Source organism: Cotesia typhae, unplaced genomic scaffold (genome assembly GCF_013202065.1).
Source record: "Cotesia typhae breed Kobodo isofemale line unplaced genomic scaffold, CoteBio_Ctyphae contig_48, whole genome shotgun sequence".
NCBI lineage: Eukaryota > Metazoa > Arthropoda > Insecta > Hymenoptera > Braconidae > Cotesia > Cotesia typhae.
In genome coordinates, this window is record NW_027423756.1 from 1,747,441 (window position 1) to 1,764,908 (window position 17,468).

General features: G+C 33.0%; 2 protein-coding genes across 4 annotated transcripts in view; one reads left to right on the forward strand and one right to left on the reverse strand.

Annotated features, from left to right (window-relative positions):
- The window catches only part of LOC141529515 (patj homolog), a 769,735-nt gene that overhangs the window by 298,281 nt on the left and 453,986 nt on the right, over positions 1–17,468 (reverse strand). The gene's annotated exons all lie outside the window — the stretch shown is intronic.
- On the forward strand, positions 1,322–5,788 carry LOC141529296 (uncharacterized). The gene is made up of 5 exons (XM_074245798.1): positions 1,322–1,407; positions 1,541–1,652; positions 1,852–2,044; positions 4,000–4,197; positions 4,323–5,788. The coding sequence occupies exons 1-5, from the start codon at positions 1,322–1,324 to the stop codon at positions 4,517–4,519; spliced, it is 786 nt and encodes a 261-aa protein (XP_074101899.1). The 3' UTR covers positions 4,520–5,788.

Here is a 17,468-nt window from a genome sequence, read left to right on the forward strand (position 1 = left end):
TTTTCTTCAACTCCAAAATAATTTTTTTCAACAAAAAAGTTACTGTGAGAAAAGTCGTTTTTTCTTTAGCTAAGAAATAAAATTGTTGAAAATTCCTGAAACTGTCCTAAAATTTTCGATCTATTAATTTTAGGACAAATTTGCAACCATGCAAAAATAAATTGTCTTTCATAAAATTATTCGAAAAATGTTCAAAATTATCCTAAAAATATTTTAAAATAAATCATCTTCTTTAAAATCATTTAAAAAACGTTTGAAATTGTCATAAAAGTATTGAAGTATTCTGAAAATCTTTAAAAAAAAATACTTAAAATCGACGAAAAATTACTTAAATGCACTATTTTAAAATTTCTGATTATTTCTGAGATATCCCAAAATTGTCCTAAAAATGTCCCTTATTGTGTCACGTTTGGATGTCTCACACTTGGGACAATTTTTTTTACTACACGGGATAATACCCACTTTTTTTTCGAAAGGAATTTTTTCTCTGTGTACGTAAAAACAGTATATTTGTAGTGTATACTCAGTGTAAGCTTGATTTATATGCGGTGTAAATTTAGAGTAAATTACGGATAAGCTTAGTGTATTCGCTATTAATCTTCTGTGTAAGATAAGAAGCTAAGAGTGTATAATTCATATACATTCGACATATCATTGAATTTATATAATCACTTGGGTATGTTTATAAATACATTCTCACGAAACTACACCACGCATAGTCCCTCAATGCGTCCAAGCTGAATCAACCCCAAGTTTACGCATTGTATACTAATTCATTTCAATATTTTCAAAAAACTGAAAATTTCAGATTTTAGGTGTAATTTCCGTAAATTGAATCAAATTTTTTAGAGGTATAAAATCAGCTTTTCTTATATTCATAAAATTTTTTCTGGTGTTAAATCATTTATTCATTCCAAAGCTTCTACGTTATTATTTGTGAGCCTTTCACAATTTTTTATGATGAAGACTGAAAACAATTTCAGTGTATACCTGGTGTATACGCATCCTATATGATTCGAATTCACACCGAGTATATTAAGTGTATTTTTTTTCTATACTCGGTGTGTTTTTAGTAAGCACCAAGTATACGTTCTGTATCCCCCCAGTATACACCACACCAAGTTTACACCGAATTTACACCGAGTATACACAGTGTATACGAATCCGCTAGGGTCGTCCTTTAGTTACACGTACAAAATACCGCATTTTGTGATTAATTTTTACGTCGTGGTTAGATGGAATGCGTAATATTATTTATATTAAATAAATTCAAATAATTGTTTATTAATAAAAAATAATTTCGTTAAACATAATTCCCAAAATGACCGAAACGTCCAAAACCGAAATTGATTTTACTTCTACGAGTAATGAAGAAGTCGATTCGTTCACCCACGGTGATACCATGGTGTAAGTAATTTTTGATTAATTATTTTTTTATTATCAGTATATCATTCTGACGATTAAATTACTAATTTATAATTAATCAGCTAATTTCTTTCCAATTAACTAAATTTTTTTTTGCGTTACAATCATTTCACAGGCTCGGTGGCATGGATCGACGGCGTGAAATTGTTGAAAAGCAAGAAGAGGATCTTTCGTTTTATTATGACGAATGGAACCGGTCGCAGAATCCAAATCTTGGTTTGGGATCCGTTAATTTCGGAATATCAGGCCAAACTTTATGAAAAATTGATATAAATTTTTTATATTTAAATCTTTTTAAATTTAATTATCGATTCATGATATTTGATTTGGCAAAATTATTAAATTAAAATAGATAAATAAATGATAAAATTATCGTATATTAAATTAAATTAAATCAAATAATTAATGCTTTCTATTTCTTTTTAGGTGATAAAGTTTGAACGTTTGAAGTGTCAAAATGCTGATCCCAATTTCGCGCAAGCCGCCGAAGACGTTGCCCCGATTGAATTGACGATTACCGGAAGTACAACGAAGGTCTATGCGAACAACGCGTCTCAAGGACCACGTGTCTATGAGCCGATCAGCATTCCAAGAGTTTATGAAGAATTCGGTATTGTATGTAAGTTTCAAAAAATTTGTATTTATTGTAATTGTTGATATCTTTTCATTTTAAATCTTTGAATTTTATTTTCTACTGAAATTTACAATTTTTTTTTTTGGAGTTTACTCCTTAAGAATCGATTTTCATATATAAGGCGCCCGGTATGAGAAAAATATGAGAGGTAAAATCTACTGATGAATGACCTCATTACTTTTTTGGTGCGCACCTATGGTGCGCAACTTTCTAATTTGGTTGTGAGTGTATTAAGACGTACATATTGTATGCTGCAAGGCGACTATACCTATATGTTATTGGGCTTATTTGTTTCTATCAGTGTCAATCTACTTATATTGCTGTTTTTGTTATACATATCAATAATTAATATTGTTATTGCGAAGTTATAATTTTTATCATTATATTTCGCTAAAGTGAACTGAAAGTATTTTCAAATAACTATGACAGAAAGGGGTGTATATAATATTGCCGGAACATCTAACAACCACGTGGGTAAAAGGTACGTTATAATTCATGTATTATATGCATGAGCATGTGCGATTTGTATTTATTAAATATTTAATAATTATCGATGTAGTTCATATAAATATATATTTGAGAATAACACAAAATTAGATATTTAATCCAATTTAGACAATTTCTAAGCTAACCAAAAATTAATTTTTTTTTTTTCGATGTCTATAAATTCCTCCAGGTTATTAAGATTTATTTTATGAATAATTTTTAAATATCAATAATTCGATAATATTATCTGAAAAATCAACAATATTTCTTTATTATAATGATGATTATATATAATAATGTTTTTAAAAAATTTTCTTTCGAAAAGTTATTTTTTAGCATACTTAAATAATTTTCATGTACTATTTATTATTGTACGTAAAAGATTTAGTGACAATTATCTTTTTATAACCATATTTTGTTAGTTATTAAGATAATATTATATTTTAAATAAAAAATTAATTATAATAGTTTTAAAAAATTGTTTCTAAAAAACATTTTTTTATCAATTTTCTTAAAGTTAGTTAAAATTTTTATAATTATGCATTTATAAATTTTCTAATTTTTTTTTTTTTACATTTTTTTACTAGGAAAAAATCTAAACCACCTCCAAAAACTCCAGCCGAGAAACAGCGAACTTACAGATTGAAAAAAAAAAAATTAATGCAGGAAGCACATATGTGCTGCGAGATGTACTTTGCCTAACGGTAATCACATTGTTATAGTTTCGATTTACATTTCTGTTAATCAAAAGGTTAATGATGTAATAGATTTCATTATTGAGGTATTATTGTCTTATACAGAAGGTGGATCAAAACTACTTGGAAAAGAATACCATTTACTGGCGCTCGTACTAAGCGGCGATTTTAATGTCGATCTTAGTAAAGATGACGGATTGAAATTAATACAATTTTTAAAATCTGAACTGAATTTAGATATTGTTTCTGATAGAGCAATGGGGACAACGAGGTATGGTACAACCATTGATGCGGTATTTTCGAGATTCGTGAACCACGTATCTACCAACGTCCATGAGTCTTATTTTAGTTACCATAAACCACTTCTCACTGTAATTAAAAATGAAAGTAATGTTGATCTAATTAATATTGAAAAATAATATTTAAAAAATAAATGATAATTGTCAGATAATAATAATTACATAATTTATCAACATTCCTAATGAAATATTTGTGCACATCTGAAATTGACTATTGTGAAAAGTTTAATATAAAATATTTCGCCGATTAGTTATAATAAATGTATATAAAATGAATAAATATATATTTATATATGTATATTATTTTCAATAATTTGTTAATTTACCCTTTCATATGGTATTAATCTTATTTTCAGTTGGATAAACTCGTTTTGCGTATGTTTAGACAATCGTACTTAAGGAGTAAACTCGAGTCGTGCATCGGAGCTGACATACACAATTTTTTTTTTTTTTTCCGAAGGCGTCCAAGGATTCATAAGAGACCTGTTTGAAGATATAACCTTCAATAACACCATATACGGTGCTGGATCAATCACTGATGGTGAATATCGGGTAAAAGTCCAAGTGCGCTCATTCTCGGGAGTTCATGATTCATTAAAAAAATATACACTTGGCGTACATGTTGAAGTGAAAGGACAAGTCAATAGAGATAAAACAAGTGAGTGTCGTGAAAAAAAAAAATTTTTTTTTCCTACGACGGTTATTTTTTTGAAATAGTTTAAAAATACTGGTATGTTTTTTAATTAAATCTGATTAAATAGTCTTTTAAAATTTTTTTTTCAGGTGCATTTCCGTACGTGCAATGTAACTCGATGTCCGATGTAAAAATCGTCGATGACAAAGTGATGAATGCGGCTGATGTTAAAAAGGGATTCCGAATCCCGGCTAATCCGTCTCCCAAAAGGATTCGCATCGAACAATCCACGACAAAGGAGATGAACGGTAAAACTACCGACCAAAATAACATGGATGCCCTTTAATACTGCGTAATATGACGTTTAAACGTTTTACGATAGCATACTCTATTTGCATCGATTAGGCTGTTTTACGAAGGTTAATTATTGCGTTTTAAAGTATCTTCTGTTAATATTTTGTTTTTAGGCGAGTTTTTAAAATCACCTTTTTACTACTAATAACATTTAAGTTGTGTTTTTAATCGCAGATGAGGTACCTTAATTAAAATATCCATTATTCATATATCCTCTTCTAAAAAGTTGATGGCCGGATGTCGTATCGTTTTACGTCACTTCTGTGACTATTTTATTCGGTTGTTGATTTGTCGAATGAGATAGTGGCGGGATTTTTAAAAGAATGAAGGCGAGCGAAGCGAGCGTGTTAAGTCTAGTTCTTCTAAAACACGACACACTTTTTGTTGCTGATTTTTGATATAATTTTTTTTCAAAAGCATGATACATATACATAGATATGATATGTTTTTGTTGCATGTAACTTGAACGTATAAATTTTTTATTATTTTCTCTACCTAATTATGGTCAATCGAAAGTTTAAATTAAATAGACACTTGTACAATCTCAAGTTCAATTATAATAATTAAGGTATTCCATCGGATTTATAACTCATTAATTAACATACTCAATTATTCATAAATTAATATTCTTTTGAGTTGGATTTTCAATATTCACGATACCTATTTAATTATACTATTTTTTTATCCACGGATTTTCGTTTATTGCCGTTTAATAAATTACATAACATTTGAAGTTGCTAGCTGTTTACATTGACTTTTAGAGTTGATAATTCGCAATTTTGTTACATTTCAAAATGAACGTAACTTTTGGTTTTCGCAATCATTACATTAAATATCTTACAATTGTGCTTTAAAATATCGATAATCACTTTATATTATTTTCTCGAGAAACCAAATGTGATTTAAATTTTATATCTAGATAATAATAATAATGTAGTAACTTGCCGTTGTTGAAATGACAAGTGCGAATGCCTAAGACTGTCTCCGTCATAATCCCATGTCTAAATCAAGTCAACTATTTGATGATAATAATTTTTAAGTAGTATTAAACAGCTATGGAATTATGATTTTAATCTTACATTTACCGTAATATAATAATATAATTATCTGATAGTTATTTAGATAAATCGTACAAGTCATTAAATTTATAAGTTAGTACTACATCCAATCACAGTGATATTTAAATTAAGTTGTATACGATTGGAATATATGAATAGATTAAGATTACAGTAAATAATATAAATATAAAAAAAAATATATATAATGTTATTCATAAGTGTTAGTATGACCAATTGAATGCTGTAAACACAAAAACAATCTAATTGTTATGTAAAACTTATTATTTAACTTGCGGCAGTAATAAAATAATGTTGAATGTGTGCTAAATTACATTGTTTATTTTTGTGGTTGATTTTTTAATATTTAGAATCCACCAATGTTGGACTTCACCTTACCAATTTGTTATCCTTTTAGGAATTGTTCCGTTATTTACATCTAAAATAGGAATTTAAATAACGCGCCAACCAATAACTGTTGTACTCCTATGATTGCAGGGTTGGTTATTGATTGCCAGTAACATATTCTTTCGGATAACTAGAAATTTGAATAGCGCGCCACGCGTGCGCCTAAATTTTAACTAATTAGAAATTTGAATAACGCGCTGCGCGCGCGCCTTACTTTTAACCAATAAGGAATCAGGTCCCATTTTTTGCGAGTTTTGACTATTGACTAACATCACACTCTCATGTATTTTTATTGTAGGAATTGATGATTCATACGACGCGTTGTCATACATATGATTTTTTAATATAATATTGAGCAAAATAAATATATGTATAACCTAAGATTTTCAACTCATGTGTCTGATGAAGTTCGTTATCGTCATCTATTTGTGAATTAATTATTGTTGCAAATATAATACTGCAGTGCACAGACATTTATACTACAGTCTCAATTCGCCTAGAATTACGTTCAATTATTTGAACAATATATTCAGAAAATAATAACTTTATTTGTGCTATGTAAGTATATACGTTCATTTCTTTTAGAGTTAAAAAACATTTCTTATTGAACTTATTAATAATATACTTTTTTTACAAAGAATTGTGATACATTTTTTATGAAGACATAATAACATCAAAATATCACAAATGTATAAATTCCGAAATCATGAATGTTTCATTTTCTAATTCTGTTGATATTTTACTTTATTATCGATTGACAAATATTGTTTGATAATAATTAGGTTAATCGACATTTTTATTGTGATTTTATTAATTTATTGCATTAAATCTAAATAATATTTTTTCTATTTGCACTTACAGTTTTATGAATTTTTTTACAAATGAAATTGAAAATAAAAATTGTTGTAATAATTTTTTCAATAAAATAAATTAAAAAATTTTTGATGTCGGTGAACTTTAATGTCATGAATATTTATTTCAAATTATAAATTCTTATTTGATTGATGGGATCATGGAATAAATTCATTTGGCATATATATTATTATTATTTTTTTTTTTTAAATAATGATAAAAAATCAATAGGTATATATAAGATTTTAATGCCATTCTTTCGATAATTGTTCTTTACTTTTTTATTTAGTTGTGTATGTATTTTCATAATGTAACGTCCTAATCATTTTGTCTTATTTCTTCCAGGTCCATCAAATTCCCGTCCGGTGATCAGAGAGGAGAAAGGGCATAGAATACGAAAAAAGAACAGATATTTATAATAAGAATTAATAAAAAAATAATTAAGATTACTAATTGAGAAATTAAGTAATAAAACTTAGACATAAGAATCATAATAATTAGTAAAATCTGTAATAATCTAACCCCTCCACATCTTATGAAAATGTAGATATTCATTTGAATTTTGCTGCCATCGATGACGGTGCCTATAATCGTGAGTGTATTGTAAAGGAAAATGTCATCAACGAGCATTATCTAGGTCCTATGAATTCCGAATGTCGTCATTGTGGTGCACATCATTTTTCTAACGAACAAGTGGCTAACAAAAAAGATTCGTTCAATGATTGTTGCAGTCATGGTGAAGTGGCACTTGCCGATTTACCGCAATCTCCATCAGTATTGAAAAATCTCTTTGACGGATCTCACGAAAAATCTCGTCATTTCTTAGATAGAATACGGTACTATAATAGCTCATTTTCGTTTGCGTCGTATAACGCAAACTTAATGAAGTTTAGTAACAACCGTTCCGGTCCGTTTTGTTTCAAAATTCAAGGACAGGTATACTATCAAATTAATGAATCTCTACATCCTGAATCTGGTGACCGTCCTACAAATGGACAATTATTTATTATCGACTCTGCTGAAGCATCACAATATAGATGTGATCAAAACAATAAATTAGATATTGACGTTGTTAGTAGCATCGAATCAATCATAAGAGAACATAACATATTCGTACATTCTTATGAAATGATGAAAGACGAAATAAATGCAGAGAAATCCAGAAACAACGATTCAGAACCTGAATTACAATTATTATTGGGGGGGGGGGGCAAACATTCGACAAAATTGGAGTAGATCTTCAAAAAGACGTGTTTAATCATGGACAACTATACGTTGCAATGTCACGAGTAAAATCATGGAGTTCATTGAAATTGTACTTAAGCGATGAAAGGTCGAACGAATTAATAAAGAATTATGTATTTAAAGAACTTTATCTATAGTTAGAGAAATAACAAACCTATCATTTCACAGAACATTTCAATGTCACATAGCTTGAGTCGAATAATAATATTACCAAACTGTGATTTTTGTATATTTGTCGATTTAACATAATTTTTTCCTACACTTTCAGTATTTTCATAATACTAATTAATTAACTACTACACGTAATGCAATTAGTTAGTTAATTAACTAATTGTTGATGATTACATATATATATATATATATATATATATATATATATATATATATATATATATATATATATATATTGTAACATGGGGAATTTCATTCCCCTTGTTTAATTTTGATTAATTTTAATTTGTTTAATTTGGAAAATTTCGTTGTTGTTGTTGATTTGCCGCGACCGTGTCGCCCTCGCCGGATACTGAAACAGTATTCAGAAGTCCGCAGCTCGAGAGCGCGACAATTTGAATTTAGATTTAAGATTTAATTGTAAGTTAATTTTAAGTCTAAACTGTCCCTGACGCATGCCACGAGCTCGAGAAGATCATCGAGAGCATCGTCGAGCATCGTCACTGCCGCCATCTTTGGGCCCGAGACCGTCAATAGAGTAATGAAGAACGGGACAAAGAGAAGAAGAAGAAGCGGACCATTAGTTTGAAAAAAGGGGCTTCGGGATACTGCCTTGGTCGGAATCGCACGCGTTTTGGAGCCTAGCTCAAAACACTTATTCGCTTATTGTATCGCTGATTTGTTTGTTAATTAATACGCCGAGTATTAACGCTGTTTATTGCTAATTGATTGTTTGATTGAATTTCGAATTGTTCGTTAAATTTGAAACTGTTGTGTAAACTGTGGACGCAATTATTTGTGGAAGAATTGTTATAATCGCTGACCACGTGCTGGTCATAATTAAATTTATTCGACGCGTTATACATTATGCGCATTTAAGCCATGTTAAGCCCGCGAACCGTAAGCCCGCGAGCCCGGAATTGCATTTTTCAACGAGTTTAATAACTTCATAGTTTACGTCCACGAATTCATTTACTGAATATTTTATTAACGGACTTTAACATCCAAATGAATTTTATACACACGTTTTATGCTTATACATACCCGTATCAGTTTACCATTCCTCAACATGAAATTACTCGATGCAATAATATAATTTCTTCATTGCATGAAGAACATAAAAATATCATCCATTTCAAAATGATCCCTTCTTTCGTGACCTATAATGATATTTCGTTTGCAAATAAATCTAATAATCAAACGACATCATTTAACGATAGTTGTATTTATTTATTGTATATATTTCGTCTTTTAATATGATCATGACACAAACAATATTTGATTATTCAATTACACGATCCCCGAGAAAGTCATGTACGTTATTCCTATTTAAGCCATGTTAAATCCGCGAATCGTATATAATTTTTTCTATGTGTTGGATTATCCGTCATATTGCTTCGCAGCGACTCACGTTAAATGTTATAAGATCCTGTTGCATTCCACGAAAAAATTTAATGATATCAAAGTTTACATCCACTGTTTCGTACAATGGATTTCTCATTAACAATTTTCATGTATGAATGAATTCTAGATGCACGTGTTATTTTCACACATATTCGTATTAGTATTACGTGCTCCATCATGAAATTATTTAATGCAACATAATTTCTTCGTTACACAGCAAAATTACAAACATTATCTGTGTAAAAGTAATAATTTCTCCTGTCATAACCCATAGCAATATTTTGATCGCTAATAGATTTAATGATCAGATAAAGTCGTTTAACAATAATTATTTTTATTCGTCGAAATCTTTTCATCCGTCAAAATAACGACCAAAACAATATGCGATTGTTCGATTAAACGGTCCCTAAGAAAGACATGTACAATATCCTCATTTGATCCATGCTAAACCTGCGAACCGAATATAGTTTTCTTTATGTGTTGGATTATCTATCATATTCTTCGCAGCGACTCACGTTAATATGATAAATTGTCTGTTGCGTTTCACAAAAAAATTTAATACCGTCATAGTTTACGTTCACAATTTCATACGAACGAATTTTTTATAAACAATTTTCATCTCTGTTTAAAATTTCCAACAGGATCCCATCAAAAGCGACAAAAGCCATTTAGAAACCCATAAATTTTATTGGTTTCTAAGTGGCTTTTGTCGCTTTTGATGGGATTTAATTGGAGCTTTTCAACAGGGATGTATGAATGAATTCTAGATGCGCATTTTATGTTGAAACATATTCGTGTCGGTATAACGTTCTTCAACATGAAATTATTTGATGCAACTACACAATTTCTTCATTACATACAAAACAAACAAATGTTAACTATATAAACATATTAATCTCAAGTTTCATCACCTATTGAAATTTTTCAATCGCGAATGAATCCAATCTTCAGATAACGTCATTTAACAAGAATTATTTTATTCATCGAATGGTGTTCATCCTTCAAGATAAGAACATAAACAACATTCGATTGTTCTATTAAACGGTTCTAAAGAAGGACATGTACGTTATCCGCATTTAAACCGTGCTAAGCCCGCATACTGTATATAGTTAATACTATGTACCGAATTATCCGTCGTATTCTTCGCAGCGACTCACATTAAATCTGATGAATTATCTGTTACGTTCCACAAAAAAATTTAATAACGTCGAATTTTACAATCACGGTTTTACATAATAGATGTTTTGTTGACGATTTTCGACATATGTGAATAATTACTGTATACGCCTTTTATGTTTAATTACTCATATTCATACCGGTTTGACGTGATTCAACATGAAATTATCTGATGCAATGACATACTTTTTTCGTCACAGAAAATAAAGCAACAACAATCACATAAAAATAATGATGTCTTTTTTCATGATCAATAAGGATTTTTCGTTTGAGATTAAATCAAACAACCAAATAACGTCATACGGCCATAACTGTATTCATTTGTTAGACGTTTTTCATCTTCAAGAAAAGACATAAACGGTATTCGATTGTTCAATTGAACGGTCTCCAAGAAATTTACATACATTATCCACATTTAAACCATGTTGAACATGCAAACTGTGCATAGTTTTTTGTTCGTGTTAATTTATCTATCATATTCCTTCGCAGCGACTCACACAAAAATGATACGTCGCTGTTATGTCCACCCCAAAATTTTTTTTCTTTAAATTTAAATCACCGGCGCAGATGGAAGACTTCTCCATGCGCGAAAGCCTCAATAAAATATAAGCTACGCGACTGCTGGTTGACTAGCGGGGACTTCTGCAATCTCAGCACCGCGAGTATTTAAAAAGGCGATCAACAGCCAACGCCTGTCTTTGATCAAGTAATTTGACTTCCGCGTTTACTTGACGGGCCCGTGCATTGTAAAAGTCCTTCATCTTAAGTTGCGCTGCACTTAAGACGAGTTCAGACTCGGTTCAACTGGCAGGCCACGTATTGGTCTTTGAGCAATTAATTCGACTTCCGCGTTTAATTGACGGACCCGTGCCTTGTAAAAGTCCCTTATCTTAATTTGCGCTGCACTTAAGACGAGTTCAGACTCGGTTCAACCGGCAGGCCACGTATTAGTTATTAATTAAAAATCTAGAGAACCGGAATCTCAAAGTTCTAATTTGCCCTGCACTTAGGCGAGAATCCGGGCAGTAAGTTTAAATAAAACATTTCAAAAAGCTAAATTTGCGCACTTTACCCTACGGGGGACTGGAGGACGTTAGCTCAAATAAATCAAATTCATTAATATAATTTCGATTAAAATCAATTTGTGAAAGTGTAAGTTTTAATGTTTATAAAAATAAATCTCAATAAAAGTGAAATCAGTTTTCAACAAGTCATTTCATAAAATAAGAAGCCCGTAATATAAGCAGCCCAAATCCACCCCACTCCATCCGCTGCAAGAATCAACCAAAGGGCCCAATCAAGGAACAGGCGCTAACGGCTGCCCTAAAACCACGGATCTGACCATCAATAAAGTTCCTGCAGAGAGTAAGTACATCTAGTCTTATAAAAATCTGTCAGTCTCAAACGAAGGCGTGGTAAGTTCGTATCTCGAAAACGTCCCACATAAATAATTAAAACAACGGAATTAAAACCTCCGTTGCGTATTCTTTAAACTGTTAGTCCAAACCTCCACCGTTTACGCTACCGCTCTAAAAACGCCCTTGGACATAACATAAAGAACACTGATGGCAGCGGTGGCATTCGAATACGAAATTATTTAACTATTGTTTGAGAAAATCTTATAATCTCTGAATATTTTCTTTTCTATTTAAATTCCACTGTCTAAATAAATTCAAGTCTAATTGTGTTCAATTTTGAAATTTTAAAACTTTTCTAAAAATTTTTTTTTTCCTTTTTCATAATTTTTGTCTTATTCCCAAAATTTTAAATTTTTCTTTAAACTTTATATAAACTAATAACTCCCGAAATTTTATAAAATTTGCTTTTTCTTCATATTTCTATTTTTATTCAAAGGAATTATTGAATATTTAACTATATCATAGATATTATTTTCATGAAGTAGTCTAAAATTACAATAAAGAATTCGCTTACGTTTCTTTATTCGAGGTGCGGCTTGTCTTGTACGGACTTGCACCAACATTCTTGGTCAGCAGAAATGATTTAAATTTAGAAATATTTTCTTTTCACTAAATTTGCAAATAAAAATAGTTGTAGAAAAAATTTACAAAAAAAAAAGGGGAAATTTTTTTTTTTAAAGACTCCAACAACTTTCGTTCGTTATTCATTTTATCTAAATCAAAAAAATTAAAATTCTCTGTGTAAAACTGCAATTTTATCATAGAACGAAATTCGAGTCTTACAAAATTTTCTCTTATATTTCGACATATTTTAAATTTCATAAAATTTATATTTTGCAAAAATTTCCTTTGTCCGGAATTCTTTTTCAAAAGGTTATAGAACTCAAGTAATATCGTTTTGCAATCGTTTTTTTTTAACTAATATACTGTTCTTTAGACAATAAAATATCGCAAAAAGAATTCGCTGACGCGTCTATACCCGAGTTGGTCAACACCAAACGGAATTTGCAATCTCAACTCCTGTCAGCAAAATTTATTTTAACTCGGTATTGAAGAAAAAAAAAAATATTTTTTTGCTAACTTAGCAATATTAACATTAAATTTTAATTATTTCGAAATTTTGAAAATTTTTTTTTATCCCTTACATTTACACTACATTTAAAGAGAAGTGTGCTGTGAATCTAGCACCTCCTCTGACAAAACTCTCACAGAAGTTTCCTAGTTCTGGAAAGGTGCTTTAATTAGCACTTTCTTTTACGAAAGAAGCTCTCACTAAACTCTTGGGAAGGGTGCTTTGAATTTAGCACCTTCTCTTGACCACACACTCACAAGGGTATAAAACAAAATTTAATATTTAGGTTTAATCATACAATAATCGTGGAGCCATTCGAGGACGAATCCGGAACGTTTTTCGTGCCTTGCTCTAACGATTTCCCGTTTGGAAACATGGAAAGAAGAACCTTCCGCGTTGATACCTCTATAAACGAGGAAAGCCTCAACATCCAAATTCAAACCCTCGCGAAAGAATTACACGATGCGCTCCCATATTTTAACGGAGAAGGTCCCACCGCAGTAAAAGATTTCGAATTATTCGACGGAATAGTCAGAAACTGGTTACCCAGCATCCCAGCTGATAACCAGGGCTTTTTCGCTCGCCGTGTAGCACAAAAACTATATGGACGAGCCAAAAGACTAATCGAACATGCAGAACTAGCTTCCGTTGAAGATATTTTACTAATCTTAGGGAGAAAATTAAAAAGAGGTGACCCATATACCACGTGGCAGAAAAATCTAGCTGCTGCGGCCCCAAAGGAATCTGAAAATATCGAAGATTTCTATTTTCGGTTAAGCGAAATGGTCCGGCGTATCGAACTTAATGCTCCCGAAGATGATAGGGCCGTAGTAAAACGAACTTTCGAAAAGACAGCGGCCACTACTTTCTATGAATACTTACCAGACTTTTACGATGCCTATGTAAAATGAGAAGAATCGAAACATTAGACGACATGTACAAGGCCATCGAAAATGACGCGTACAGAAGACCAGATCGTAGACGCGCAATGAGAGATGACGGAGTCATACCAGGCGAATCTTTACCGCCCTCCGTAGAATTTCACAGACGAACCGGACAAGATGGTAACAGACACTATCCACAGATGCCGAGATCTTCTCGTGACTATGACGACCGAGGTAATTATCGCGAATTGCCTCGCACTTTATCATACCACGAATACAGACAAGTCCCAGAGACATTCACTCATAGACTAGTACATCCGACGGACTACTATGAAGACCCATACCCTGACACTTATGAAGAAAATTACTACGGTCCGAATTATCAGAGGGAACAACAGATTTTAGGCTCCACTTTCGCGTTCGGAACCGAACGAAATCCACAATATACACCGAGAAATCAAAATTATTATCAACCTAGAACTTTTCAAAATTTTAACCAAAATCGTTATCATCCTAGAGTAAACGGTCCCACTAAAAGAGCGGTTCGCTTCGAAGACGACGAAGATTCTGAAGAAGCCAAATTACGACATAAAAAGGACCCTTCAGTAGTCTGTACTTGTCCGTTTTGCCCGAAGGGAGAACGTCGAGACGCCTACGATCCTTTAAACGGGATGGGCGCTCGTCAACAGGAGGCAATGGCGAGTATGCCCGTCCCGTCTCCGATTACACCTTCGAAGAACTCCAACTATTATCAACAGTACCAAAAGGGTCCATATCGGGGCTTCCAAAATCAATACCCCCGATCAATCTTCCAAAACACCCAGAGGCAAGACCTAGAACTCCAACCGACTCTGAACGAAATGATGACCCTCCCGAGATCGGAACGACAACCCGATCAAAACAACGGAACACCGCTATCAGCTCAGTTGAACCCACCATTGATGACGGCAGGAGAATTACGAGCGCAGGGAAGAACAAACCAAAATGTCTAACGACTGGAAAAGGCCCCACGGTCCACATACGAAGCCCAGCATTTCGTAGTGGAGGAGTAAACGCACTCCTGGACACCGGCTCCGACCTCAACTTACTCTGCATCGAAGAACTATGCGACGAAATCCTCTGTAACATTGAAAATACAGGAGTAGTAGGAGGTATCGCTACTAGCTCAATGCCCATAACCGGTTCCATAAATCTAAAAATATTCGGAGTCAAAATTACTGTTCATCTCGTACCGGAACCACCCGGAGGTTATAAGGCCATCCTCGGAAATGAATTCTTTATTCAAGAACGCGTAACCATCTCGTTTTACTGGAACACCTTAGTAATGAAAAATAAACCAATACAACCCATCCCTATAATTAACCCAAGAAAGTTCCCAGAGCAAAAAGTCCTCGCTCTAGGAACTGGGCCAAAAATATATGTGTCGTGTAACTCACTCCTAGGCAATTATCAGCGCTTCCTCATCGATACCGGGGGGGGGATGTATGCCTCATCAATGCATCCGCTTTAAAACCCGAAGTAATTATCGACAGCAGAAAAGCTAGGAGATTCCGAGGACTCAGCGACAGCACTTTCGAAACTTCAGGAACAACCACATTAAAAATCCTCAATATTGACGTAGAATTCCAAGTTTGTTTAGAAGATTTACCATTCCCTGGAGTGGGAATCTTAGGAAACAACTTTTTCGAAGCCGAAAAAGCTGAAATCTCTTACGATGACCAAACCTTAGTTATATTGTCCTGCCCTTCTAAACCAACACCTTTTAGCCTTGAAACAAAGCCTTCTTCCAGCTACACCTTGCCACCTCGGATGAGAGTATCAGTAGCAAGGGGTACTCGGAGGAGAAGCAGTTGTCAAGGTAGACGACGGGTACGCCATGTGCATGATCATTAACCTAAATTCAAACCCGGTAGACATCGACATAGGACCTCAAACACTCGAGGATTTCGAACTTGATAATCCAAGCTCAGAAGGGGACGAATCCGACTCCCCTTCTATAGAAAACTCCAACCGTATAATAGATAAACAAGAACGTATAAAGATTCTACTCCAGAAAATACCAGTAGATCACCTCAACGAGGAGGAAAAAGAACAAGTTCAAAATCTCATCAAAAATAATCACGACGTATTTCACCTCCCCGGAGATAAATGAGGTCGTTCGAAGAATTTCACCTGCCGGATAGAAACCACCATCAACGAACCGGTGAGAATAAAACAATATCGATTTCCCCCAGAACATCGGGAAGAAATCGCCAGACAGGTCGAAAATCTTGAAAAACAAGGAATAATCAGAAAATCTAACTCTCCGTACAACTCACCCTTGTGGATTGTACCAAAAAAATCAAATGACCCCTCTATAAAAAAATATAGAATGGTTATTGACTTTAGGCAACTAAATAAAATCACTAGAGGGGATGCCTATCCTTTACCCCTAATTATCGATATTTTAGACCAATTAGGCGACGCTAATTTTTTTAGCGTCTTTGATCTCGCCATGGGTTTCCATCAGATCCCAATGCACCCCGCAGATGCACCAAAAACGGCATTTTCTACCCCAGACGGGCACTGGGAATATCGTTGCATGCCTTTTGGATTAGAATGCGCTCCATCTATCTTCCAACGAATGATGGATTCCACTTTAAGCGGATTAAAAGGGACAGAATTATTTATTTATATCGATGATTTAGTTAGCTATGGTAAAACCCTACAAGAACATAGAGTGAGAGTTCAAAGACTATTCAACAGACTGAGAGAAGGGGACGATGACCTAGAAAGAGATGGAGAGAAAATAGTGTCTTGTGTCTCACGCGTCTTTCACGACACCGAAACCCGATACACTGACATTGAAAAACAATGCCTCGCAGTAGTTTACGCCATTCAACAATTTCGACCTTATCTCCAAAAACATTTTACTCTAATAACCAGAAGCCCTTATGTAACCTCGCTAAGGGACAGCACGACTGTCACCGAAAGGCAAGCTAAATGGCAGTCGAAATTAAGCAGATACAAATTTAATGTCATTGTTCGTCACAAAATCACGGAACAATACGCGGAAGGACTCTCATATAACCCCGAAGGTCGTCCCGAGCCCTTAGAAAACGAATCAAATAATATTACCGAAAATGATTATTTAGCACTGCCCATCACGAATAATACTACGATAATAAAATCACATAAAATACTCTCAGATGAAGAAGCGATTCAATCGATCAAGCGCCCTGGTCGCCCTCTCGGATCAAAAAATAGACCAAGAATC

Bases quoted from the DNA above. Each gene is read 5' to 3' on its own strand.
- LOC141529296 (XM_074245798.1), top strand. From the start codon at position 1,322: ATGACCGAAACGTCCAAAACCGAAATTGATTTTACTTCTACGAGTAAT. The intron at 1,408-1,540 runs GTAAGTAATTTT...ATCATTTCACAG, and splicing joins ACCCACGGTGATACCATGGT to GCTCGGTGGCATGGATCGAC. The intron at 2,045-3,999 runs GTAAGTTTCAAA...TTTTTTCCGAAG, and splicing joins TGAAGAATTCGGTATTGTAT to GCGTCCAAGGATTCATAAGA.